Source organism: Salvia splendens, chromosome 2 (assembly GCF_004379255.2).
Source record: "Salvia splendens isolate huo1 chromosome 2, SspV2, whole genome shotgun sequence".
In the NCBI taxonomy this organism is placed as follows: domain Eukaryota; kingdom Viridiplantae; phylum Streptophyta; class Magnoliopsida; order Lamiales; family Lamiaceae; genus Salvia; species Salvia splendens.
In genome coordinates, this window is record NC_056033.1 from 38,918,930 (window position 1) to 38,931,231 (window position 12,302).

General features: G+C 39.3%; 2 protein-coding genes across 4 annotated transcripts; both read left to right on the forward strand.

Annotated features, from left to right (window-relative positions):
• Positions 1-460: 460 nt before the first annotated feature.
• LOC121792714 (lysine histidine transporter-like 8) lies at positions 461-3,905 on the forward strand. The gene is made up of 5 exons (XM_042190770.1): positions 461-1,049; positions 2,153-2,286; positions 2,517-2,944; positions 3,026-3,157; positions 3,242-3,905. The coding sequence occupies exons 1-5, from the start codon at positions 670-672 to the stop codon at positions 3,725-3,727; spliced, it is 1,560 nt and encodes a 519-aa protein (XP_042046704.1). The 5' UTR covers positions 461-669; the 3' UTR covers positions 3,728-3,905.
• A 293-nt stretch (positions 3,906-4,198) lies between these two features.
• LOC121792713 (B3 domain-containing protein Os01g0723500-like) lies at positions 4,199-9,451 on the forward strand. 3 transcript variants are annotated; one of them, XM_042190769.1, is made up of 7 exons: positions 4,199-4,529; positions 5,306-5,840; positions 6,077-6,210; positions 6,655-7,072; positions 7,180-7,346; positions 7,973-8,289; positions 9,166-9,451. In XM_042190769.1, exons 1-6 carry the CDS (start codon positions 4,464-4,466, stop codon positions 8,249-8,251), a joined length of 1,599 nt encoding a protein of 532 aa, XP_042046703.1. In that variant the 5' UTR covers positions 4,199-4,463; the 3' UTR covers positions 8,252-8,289; positions 9,166-9,451. The 3 variants fall into 3 exon arrangements, with proteins under 3 accessions (XP_042046703.1, XP_042046701.1, XP_042046700.1); XM_042190767.1 differs by lacking the exon at positions 9,166-9,451 and adding an exon at positions 8,951-9,159 and having other exon boundaries at positions 4,202-4,529; positions 7,958-8,289; XM_042190766.1 differs by having other exon boundaries at positions 4,203-4,529; positions 7,958-8,289.
• The last annotated feature ends 2,851 nt before the right edge of the window (positions 9,452-12,302 follow it).

The following is a 12,302-nucleotide window of genomic DNA, read 5'->3' on the forward strand; positions in this document are numbered from 1 at the left end:
GGATTCGTGATCGAGCATATGAAAGGGACATCTAAGCTCTTACACTTGAGTTTTGAAATTGTAGAGAGGAAGTATGGAAAAGTGGGTGGGGTTCTCAGCGTGGAAACGCTATCATGGCATGACAATTTCTTATGTTGATTTATCATCAATTTTTGTTGAAATATGTATAAGTGGGTGACCAAACTAGTTACATAAATAATTGACGAGTTTTTACATAATTTATAGTACTCCCTCCCGGCTCCCGGCTCCCGGCCAATATGTCTAATGAGATGCACATCAATTCTTTTTTAAATATGTATGTGGGTGACCAAACTAGTTGGTATTTAAAATAATTGCTGAATTTTAATTACTTGAATTATTTTCCAAAAAAAAAAGACATATAGTATGAGAGACTGAATATAATTTGAGAAGGCATGATAGCACATCCACGCCACTCCAACATTTCTTGTTTATGTTCGCATAAAATTTCAAACCTCAGTCAGAGAAGTCAGACCTCGGTCCCACTCCTCCTCTCTCATCAACCACCGAGATTCGCGCATGAGCTAAAAGCACCAACACCCAAAACCATCAAAACCCCCACTCTCAATCTCAACACAACTCTCAACTCAAACCAAACCCCCATAAAAAATCCCACATTTCCATTTCCATTTCCATTTCCATTTCCCATTGATGGAAGAAAGGCCGGAGACGGAGCTGATATCCATCCCAGCAACGCCGCGCGCCTCGACGCCGGAGATACTCACCCCGTCGGGGCAGCGGTCTCCGCGGCGGGAGGGCGGCGCCGCCACCGCGAAGTCGTGGACGCCGACGTCCTTCATATCGCCCCGCTTCCTGAGCCCCATAGGGACCCCCATGAAGAGGGTGCTGGTGAACATGAAGGGCTACCTGGAGGAGGTGGGCCACCTCACCAAGCTCAACCCTCAGGACGCCTGGCTCCCCATCACCGAGTCCCGCAACGGCAACGCCCACTACGCCGCCTTCCACAACCTCAACGCCGGCGTCGGCTTCCAGGCCCTGCTCCTCCCCGTCGCATTTTCCTTTCTCGGATGGTATTATGCTTTCACCCTCCATTTTAAGGAGTACTCCACATTGTTTCGCTTTCGATTTGTTGACTGCTAATTTTAAGGCTTTTCACTACTGGATTGTTTTGCTAGCTGTGTAATTCATTGTTTTTTTGTTAGAAGGTCGATATTGTTTGTGGTAGATTCGTTTTAGATTCGGAATTATGAACCTGATTTTGGTGGAACCCAGAAAAATTCTTGGTATGATGGTCTCTTCGACTCTTTTTTGAAGAAGAAGTGCCGCCGGTTTCAATTGGGTCCGCCAAAAGTATAATTCCTGTTTTTTCTTTTTCGAAAGTGATAGTTAGAGCTGGCGGTCCATCACACCATTTTGTAGGACATAATCACACTAGGGCTGGGACTTATCATACCAAAATATAATGAAAATACCAAATTTTTAACATTATAAATTTCCATATACCGTGGTCTGTCACGACTTACCGAAATTTTGGTATATTCCATAAATTACAGCATGCACTGTAATTTACATATGTGCCGAATTTCCGTATGCCATTCCGAAAAATAGGTAAGATATTGGTATACCAAAATTTTGGGTAAAGATATGGTTTTTATTTATACCGAATTTTCAATACGGTACACGGTATGAAGTTTGGGAATTGTATACCGTACCGATCCACCCCTAGGGGAGACAGAGGATTAAGGGGTAAAATTGTAATTTCACGAATTACCTAATGGAAACCGAATTTAACCGACACTTGACATTTGCTTTGTCGCCCGACAACTTATCCATAGGCTGTTGAGTTCTATGGCATGCATTGAATGCCTTTTTACATTTGGTGACCGTCAATGTGTTTTCTAACTCGACCCTTGGAGACAATTAGGCCACTATGGGCGATCCTGGAGGTCGGTCGGCTGCATCCTCTCACTCCTCATCATGGTGTGTTTTTATCCCTTGTCAGAATAGCATATGCAATAGTTTGAACTCATGGGTGAAGTTGATCCATTTAGCAGCAGCTACAAATGTATAACATAGTTTTCATAGTGACTTCTATGATGCGGATAACTGTAATATCAGTGAACCATCTGCTGATCATACTCTGACATCGATGTTTCAATCTGTTTATTTACAGGAGTTGGGGAATAATATCGTTGATCATAGCCTACTTCTGGCAATTGTACACGCTGTGGATACTTGTTCAGCTGCATGAAGCAGTTCCAGGAAAGAGATATAACAGATATGTAGAACTTGCTCAAGCAGCATTTGGTGAGGCTTTTAAAATTGAAGAAGAACTAACAACATGTTTACATCCTATATTAATCATAAATTCATGAAACTCTCTCTTCTCTACGAAAATCAGTTTGGATATACAAAAACTTCATAAGCACCACTATTTTAAAGTTATTTCAGTTTGACATTTCTGATAAAAATAGAATCTTGTCACAAAATGTCTCTTCTACATGTTTACTTATGCTATGCCTACTTGATTCTTTTAGGGGAGCGATTAGGCGTCTGGCTCGCATTGTTTCCAACCGTTTACCTTTCAGCTGGGACTGCAACTGCTCTAATTCTAGTTGGAGGAGAGACCATGAAGTTGTTCTTCCAAACTGTATGTGGTCCACTGTGTTCCTCGAATCCTCTGACCACGGTCGAGTGGTATCTGGTATTCACATCTCTGTGCATCGTGTTATCCCAACTCCCGAATCTCAACTCCATTGCGGGGCTCTCACTCGTAGGGGCTGTCACAGCAATCACATACTGCACCATGGTGTGGGTGCTTTCTGTGAGCCAAAACCGCCCCCCGACCATGACATATGAACCGGTCTCAATGCCCACCGTATCAGCTTCCTTTTTCTCTGTCCTTAATGCACTTGGAATCATAGCGTTTGCTTTCCGAGGCCACAACTTAGTCCTGGAAATTCAGGTCTGTCTCATCTCCTCACAAACGTATATACAATTTTGTGTCGAATACATTTATGAAATCGGTTATCTGATATCTTCCCAGGCAACAATGCCATCAACCTTCAAAAAACCAGCTCATGTCCCAATGTGGAGAGGAGCAAAGGTTGCCTATGTCTTCATAGCTATGTGCATATTTCCTGTTGCAATCGGAGGTTATTGGGCTTATGGAAACCTCGTATGTCTCTCCCTTTTCCGTTGCTTACTATAATGATATGCAAGAAGCTATTGCTTGTCCTAATACTAATGACAATCATTGCAGATGCCTTCTGGAGGGATACTAAATGCACTGTTCGGATTCCACAGTCACGACATCTCTAGGGGCCTCCTGGCTGTAACGTTCCTACTTGTCGTCTTCAACTGCTTGAGCAGCTTCCAGATATACTCGATGCCAGTGTTTGACAGCTTCGAAGCAGGTTACACGAGCAGGACTAACCGGCCCTGCTCAATCTGGGTGAGGTCGGGTTTCAGGGTGTTCTACGGGTTTGTCAACTTATTCATAGGCGTTGCACTTCCATTTCTGTCAAGCCTTGCTGGATTACTGGGTGGACTTACGCTACCAGTGACGTTTGCATACCCGTGTTTCATGTGGGTTCTGATAAAGAAGCCTCCGAAACACAGCTTCAACTGGTATTCGAACTGGATTCTCGGATGGTTGGGTATCGCCTTCAGCTTGGCGTTTTCGATCGGTGGGATTTGGAGCATGGTTAACAGTGGCCTCAAGCTCAAGTTTTTCAAACCAAACTGATGGTGGTGGTTGTCTAGTTTCTATGATGTTTGTAGTTTATGATAATAGATGTTTGTTGTAGTGTGTTTTTTATCCTAAAAAATGTGGTTTGAGTTGAGAGGGACATACATGTGTATGATATTTGTGTGTGAATTTATGGTTTGGAAATTAGTATCAGTGTTTTTACCTTTTCCTTTGATTCATTGGTCAATTCTTCTCAATCATGGATTGTTTTCTTTCACCATATTTCTTAAACATTTCATTTAAAATTAGAACATCTACGTAAAAACACATACTACTCTACAAAGAACTTCATCCTAATTTTGCTTTACTATATTAATTTTTGTTGCTTCATTTTTCATTTGTGGTTAGCAAGCAATAAATGATTTTCGATTTTTGTTTGAAACACTTTAATTTGTCAATTTGAGTATTTCTTAAATTTAAATGGTTTTAATAACGTCGTTTTGAGGTAAAACAGCGTCGTTTCAATCACCGCAAATGCTGCAGAGGATCTTTTCCCATTGCTACCATCTCTACACGCGCCTGTTTTTCGTCTGTTGGTGACCCACGCAATCGATCACTTCACGAGCTTGCATTTATTATGCTACAAACCCTTCTCATCAAATTCCAATTCGATTAGTCACCTTGATTTGTCAGCTTTATCGATTCCTTCACAACATTTTCCGAATTACAATTCGAGAAGATGTGAGTTGCAATAGAATCAATAATTTCTCTGGGTTTTAGAGAGATAGAGAAGATGTGGAATCCGAGAAGGCCTCACTTTCTTCTGGGTTTTGACCCATCCTTTTGCTCTGAAAGACTGGTAAATATCTCTTCTGCAATTTTCCCAGTGTGCATCTCTTATTTTCTATCTTACCATGCTTGTTTTGTGTATATTTTTAATTTAATAAGTAGATTAGGATGTAATGTGGCTCAAGATTGTGTCTGATGGTTCAGAATCAAATTTATTTAGCTTCTTGAATTATGGGTTAGAGAGTTAATTTTCAAATTCATTATCCACTTAGATTAAAGACCCACATTTTTTTTATCATTAAAGAATGAAAGAGTTGATTGACATGCAATCCAAACATTATTCAGACACCTCACTAGATAATAGATATGCAGTTATAGAAAAGTCATAGACTATGGGGGCTTATCTTGTTGGAAGAACCTTAGGTTTCACAGTTAGTGAGATACAAATTGAAGAGTCTCTGTTTGTATCTCTCCCTTTGTCACTGTCGGATATGAAAATCTTTCTTCTTTGTATAATAGATAATGGCGTTTGATGGGTTTAGGGACAGTTTGGAATTGAAAAATGATCTAGAAGTTATGCCTTTTGTGCTTTGATGCACTGGAAGAACTAAAAGAAGGGCTGCCAACAATGTTTAACTTTCATAGATTTACTTTGGTAGGGACATATATTAGGCAGTTCAACCATCAACGGTTCAGTATAAACTTCATTTGTGTGAACCATTTGCATGAACTGTGTTTTAGTCTTTTAGAATGAGTGGGGACATTCAGTATGTCTGTAAATTTCATTGCATTTTTAAATTCATTGCTCTGACCTCTTACTGACAACATGAACCTCTTTTCCCTCAGAACATACCATGTAATTTTGTAAAATATATGGAAGGAACAGCTCCCGGGACAGCAGTTTTGGTAGGTCCTAGTGGGAACAGTTGGTTTGCTGATCTGATTCTGGTTGAAAACGGTTTGTTCCTCAATGATGGTTGGGCTGATTTTGCGAAAGATCACTTTCTTGAACATGGTGATTCAATAGTTTTTAGGTATGATGGAGATTCAAATTTTACATTGCAAATTTTTGACCAGAGCATGTGTGAGAAGCAAGCTGCATTTAGTGCTAAAAGCAGCCAAGATGTGAGTAGATATGATAGTATTGTGGTAAGAAAAAGACAAAGGGAAAGATCAGCTCACCTAGATGGCATTATTGAAGGAGTTCCCAATAAGATGAGATGCTCCCAACCGCGATCTGATAGCATGTGTGATGCTCATGAGAACCATACAAATTTGGTCAACACAGAAGATTGGATGCAGCAAGCTGATGGAAACAGTAGCATGAGGAATCTTATTACTGTTGCACTACCTCTTGCGGCTGTTCCACGTGACTACACAGGTAGTGTTGGTTAGAGGTGCTAGTTGTGAGGCTATGGTTAATAATGGCCAATATAAATTTATCAATGACATATTCAAATTTCGTACACTGTACAGAACTTGGCTTTGTGATCTCGTTACTTATGGACTTTTTCTATTATTGTAAACAAATCGATTTAGGCTTTTGACATTAAAAGAATCGTTCTTGTTCTCCTATTTGTCTACAATTTTATTCACTAATGTAGGCTTTTAATGCAGATCACAGAACCACAAATCTAGATGTACTGCTTTCTGCTTCAGAAGCAGAGAAAATGGCCCAATCATTCAAGTCGTCTTTCCCCAGCTTTCTGAAAGTCATGAAGCGATTCAATATAAGTGGTTCTTACACTCTAGTAAGCACTATAATGCTATCTTGACTCTTTCTCAATTTTTTAACCAACATTTTTTCTGAGTGTTGAATTATAATTATTCAGCAGTGGATGACACTAGGCAAAACAAATGGTAATAATGCCTTGCGTAATTGCATTTTAATTACTGTATGACCATCTTTAGAAGCTTCTTTTCGTCTTCATTTTCTTTTATGTTTTACTTCTTTTGATGAATTCGCTGTTTAATGCTACTGAACTTATCTGTACATATTTTCTTAAGCTCTCTTGAGCATACTGTGCCGATGACATGTAGATGCAATGTCTTCCTAGATTTTGCTTTAGTGAAGCCACTTCAATGTGGAACTTGTAGCATTATTTTATTGTGTTAGAAGGACCAGACCTCTTAAGTATTTGCAGTTCCTTTTTTTTCTGCACTAATATTTACCTTATCTTTTGATTTCTTTTCAGAATGTCCCCTATCAGTTTGCAACTGAGCACCTTCCAAAATGCAAAGTAAAAATTGTGCTTCGTAATTTAAGAGGAGAGAGTTGGACGGTGAATTCAATTCCCACAACAAAAGTTCAAACATCGCATACTTTTTGTGGAGGATGGCTGAGTTTTGTACGGGACAACAATGTTGATGTAGGAGACATTTGTATCTTTGAGCTTCTCCTCAAGTTTGAGATGCAGGTGAGAATTCTTAGAGTAAGAAAGGAAGGGATAGATGGTCATTATGGTGAGGCAGATCACAGAGGGAGAAGCAATGGTTGCTCAAAAACATCAAATAAAATGTCACGACGCAAACCACAGAAAAAAAGTGAAACTTCTCATAGTATAAAAGGATCTACTGCATGCTCTCTATCAAATAATTGCGTCACAGAATCAGGTGACAAATCTCTTGTTTTTTTTATGCTAAAGGTGTTGCTCTATTGTCCAATTTCTAAGATACTGCAGACCTCTACTGAACTTTGTTACATTCAAAAATTTGCACAGATATCCTTAAAACGTTTGGCTCCCTTGACAAACAAGGTTCTCTTAAAGGTTGTATGTCAATGAAGTCTGCTCCTGAAGAAAAAATGGCTGCTCAATATTTCGTTTCCAGTTATCCCCATTTTGTTCGAGTTATGAAAAAGTTCAACATCAGTGGTTCATTCACACTGGTGAGCAGTTCTTAGTTTCATTTTACCCCCACTATCTCTGTTTATTGTATTTTATTGTTTGTGTAGAGTTTTAGCATTGTTTACCACATGAATTTGTATGTAGTTTATATACATTGTTTAAAATTGTGAAATTTGTATGTAAAACTCTGAAAATAGAAGGCATTGGTATTAGTTAATGTTAACTCTGGCATCAATGCCTGCTCTACTTCTAGCTTAGGTGAGTTTTATGCAGGCATAAATACAGGAGAGACTAATAGAACTTTGACATCTCTAATCTATTAATAGATAGGCAACTCTGATAATACATCATTGATCTTGGGATCAACTGATTGAATGTTAATGTAGTCTCTGATTTCTGAACTTTATTCGATAATTCAGGAGCCATCGAATCTCTTAAATAGAAGGAGGTTGTGTCCCTGTTGTTCATTTTTAACATAAGATTATCATTGTAACCATTGTTGAAGATGGTAATATAACCTGTAGATTGATATTATTTGCTATATTGTTGTCATGTATTTACTGTGTAGTCCATGGTTCTAATGTAATGAATGAGTTGTTTTAACTTGTACATGATCAATTGCTGAGAAATTTTGTACTATAATATAATACAGAAAATTCCGTATCAGTTTTCTATGGAGCACCTGCCACACAGCAAAACAGAGATTGTTCTTCGTAATTTAAGTGGAAAATGCTGGACTGTAAATTCTATCCCCACTTTAAAAGTCCAGACTTTGCATACTTTCTGTGGAGGGTGGATGGCTTTTGTTCGTGATAATGATATCCAAATGGGAGATATTTGCATCTTTGAGCTTGTTGGGAAATGTGAAATGCGTGTTCACATATGTGGAATTGGGAAGAAAGGATTGGATTACCAGCATGGCACAAAGAATCTTCCCATGCCTTGAGATTTGGACGCCAGTTAATATGTACAGTAACTACCAAGGTTAGCTTTACTTTATTTGACTGTTGCCTTAAAAAATAATGTTATACTATTGACTAATTTTCATTTATTAAATGAGTCTGACATACACTTTTTGAGCTATAATTTGATCAAGGGATCGGTAAGTATTGGATAAAGTGGGAGTTAACTTGTAATTGTAGATTGCATTTTCAATGATTTTCTTTATTTTATTTAGTTGTAATGTAAATAAACCAAGAAAAGAATTGGGAACTAGTGATGACTGTTATTGTATAAGGGATTTAATCAGAGTTGGGAAGAAAATGTTTGTTTTATCATCTACCATGTGGGCACAACTATTTTCCTTTCAGGTCTTGACTTGTTTCTTTCCTATCCATTGTCATATCATCACATTGGCATAGCTCGTTTGTGTTCTTGTGTGGAGCTTCTGTCTTTTCCTAGTCATAGCCCTTCACTCATGATAACATTATAAATAATGCAATAAAACACAACTTCTAATGTCATTTTATGCAAGTATAATTCTCCTTTCTTTGTTGAGAAGCGATTAATTGATTTATTTTGTTGTGAACTGTGATAAGGATGCATGTAGTTCCTATGTTCGATTCACAGAAGCAGCAAAATTTTCACATATGCTTAATGTAGCTAAACTAACGGCGAATGCAGTAACTTTATACATTTAGTGCAGTGTCCTCATGTTTGTAACTGAACGTGATATACACACCATCATAGTGGGCCATTTTGTTGCAAACTTTTGGAAGGGCCGATTTAGTGCTGTGGACTTTTCGACCCATTATAGTAGAGTTGATGGGTGACTTATTTAAGCTCTTAATTGAATATTTTCTGTGCGAGCTGTTCATCGACTTATGCTTTTCGTTGTATCATTCTGATCACGGCTTTCAGTTTTTGCGGAGTGCACATGAGGATTGTGAAAGTAGATCTTCTTCTTCAGCTGCACCATATTTGTACTGGAACTGTTAGGGAATAACTGGTTAATGCAAATGAGAAGACATTTATTGACTGTATGTCTTCTTTAACAGTGTAAACTTATGCTGGATGTTGTTGGTGGTCTGTAACTGAAGTTTAATTGCCTTGAAACACCATTAGGGTCTGTTGTATTACATTTTTCTTGAATGAAAACAAGACAGAGACTGGTGGGAAGTATGTAGAGCTTAGTATCTTGTTCATATGTGACTGCTTTTTTGCAACTGGTTAACTTGTTAGCTCCTAGTAGTACTGTAATGCAAAACTGTGCTCTAACGAGAAGTTGGAGGTGTCATTTTCTATTTCAAAATGTGGTCTCACACTATTATAAAGATCCTATAAACACTCTTTATCAAAATATCACACTTTCATTACGTGGTGTGATATTTGGAAATATCCTTTATCCACTCAAACATCTAGCAATTATTCACTTAAATCAAATATTGGATATTATTTGTGGGTATAGTAAGTACTTATTTTTATCTTATCTAAAGTTAGGGAGTGAATAATTGCTAATTCAACCTTTAATGGCTAATTACAACTAATTTAGAACCATAAGATTTGTAGAGATCTAGTGGTTTTGTTTTATTATTATTTATATTTAAAAAGATAAGAAAATTATCAAAATTAGAGTTTTGGATCATAATGTCAATATAGTGTATTAAACATATCAATACAATTTAGTATTGACATTGGATATGTATTATATTGACGTATTATGATAGTTACATTGACATTAAGCTGCTTTTGAGAAATAAGAAAATTAAAGAATTTTTTTTTTCAAATTTTTACATCAGAACATATGCAAGTGAGATTTCGTTAGAATCCTTATAAAATTATCTTTAATTTGATATAAGTTTTGAAAAAAATAATTTAAATTGAGATAGTTATAATCATTTAAAGTTTTTGGATATTTTTTGAAAGTTAGTTATAAATAACTTTTGGTCAATTGACATTAAGACCACCCGCAACGCGTCCCGCGGGTGGCTCGTATATCGTCCCGCCGAAACGAGACGGCGACGAGACGCGTTGCAGCGTCCTGTCTCGTCTCGGTCTCGCCGAGACGCCCGTCCCATCGAGACCTATCGCGGGCTGTCTCGCCACGCGCTCGCGCGACGCCCACTCGTCAGCCTGCGAGTGAGCTTCGTCACGCTGACGCAATAAATCATTTTTTTAAAAAATTGAATTTAATAAAATAAAAATCGAAAACGGTAATATTAACGTTTTTCGACTGTTTTCCTTTTTTTTATTTTTTACTCTATAAATACTCCTATTTCATCCTCATTTCACACAAAAACACACATTTATTCTTCCCAAATCATCTCCATTTCCTCTCCAATTTTCATCTAACCTCTTCAATTGTCATCACAAAATGTCCGGCGACGGCAACTATGGCGGTGGCAGCTCCGGCGGGTTTGACATCAACGTGTTTGGCAACTGGGGGCATGTACAATGTCTTGGGTGGTTCCGGCTCCGGTTCGTCGACGTCGGGCACCCAGGGCTCATCGACGCCGGCGGGGTACCAACCGCCCCATTTTGATGTTGATGCATACGCTCGTCCCTCCGCCCCGAGGAGTTCGCAGATGAACCCACTCCGGAAGGAGGATGAGGTGGTGGAAGCTCCAGGGCGGTGGAGGAAGAGGCGGAGGCGGCCGAGGAAGAGGAGGATGTAGGCCGACATCCGTACAGCCACAAGGACACGATGGCTGTGTACAACGCCTGGATCAGCGTCTCGTACGATCCCATCGTCGGAAATCAACAAACCCGGAAGTGCTTCTGGGAAAAGGTCACCGAGGCCTACAACGAGATTAAGCCGAGGGGTCCCGCCGCCGCACATTGAAGATGCTCCGCGCTCACTTTGACCGAGTCGACAGAGAGGTCAAAAAATTCCGCGGCATCTACAAGAACGAAGCGACTCATTACCAAAGCGGAGTCACGGGAGCCGACATTCTGAGATCGGCTTTGCGAGTCTATTTCGAAGACACCGACAAAGAATTCAGACATGTCGATGTTTGGGAGGCCGTCAAAGACGAGGAAAGGTGGGCCGGCGGTGTTCGGTCCAGCTCGGGCTCGACCTCGAAGCGCACGAAGCACACAGCGGGTGGCGAATACTCGTCTAGTGGGGGCGGTTCGGGCAGCGCCGCACAAGAGGTTGCCTCGCATGAGGTTGAGGGCACGACAGACGATGCAGGGGGTCCTCCCGTGGACGCCGTCGGCCGCAAGGGACCAAGGCGGCGAAGGCGGCTAGAGGGAGGAGGGGCCGAGGCGAATCAAGCCAGACGGGCTCGGGCTCGGGCTTGAACACCCTATTGTCCATGTACTTGACCACCACGATGTCGGACACTTCCCGCATGACGCCTCCACAATATCAAGCCCATCTTGCCGGAATTGAGTATATGTCAAGACAAATTGATATTCCACCTCCAGGTAGCTTGAGTGCACTGCCACCGCCTTCGGGGGATAATTCGCCGGCAGAATAGTTTTTTTTTAATTTCTATAAAATTGTATTTTAAATTATGTAATTTTTATTTTTTAGGATTTTAATTATGTATTTTTTTATTTTTTTGAATATTAAGTTGTATTTTTATTTTATGTTGTAATTTTATTTTATTTAATGAAATGTGTTTTTATTAATTGAATTTGTTGGAAATATAAATAAAAAATGAAATTGAATGAATAGTAAGTTAAGAGATGGTTAAGAGACGGATAAGAGATAGAGGGTTGCAGGTTCTGTCTCTTAGTTAAGAGATGGGGTGAAAAGTACAGTGGACCTATGAATAGTTAAGAGATGAGACCGTTAAGAGACGAATAAGAGATAGCGTTGCAGATGACCTAACACCCTAATTTACATTTTTTGTGCATTCTATTGATATTCATGATCTTGTGCCTTGACGATCCTAGGTGTATTATTTAGTTAGCAAATTAGACCCTCTAAAGTTAATAGTCAAAAGTAAACACTCAATAATTGAATAGCGTACTTGATTTAGTTTAATGTGGGCCTTACTGGATTTATTGGGCTAGGCCTAAAAAGGATTACGTGGTTAATCTCAACTCAT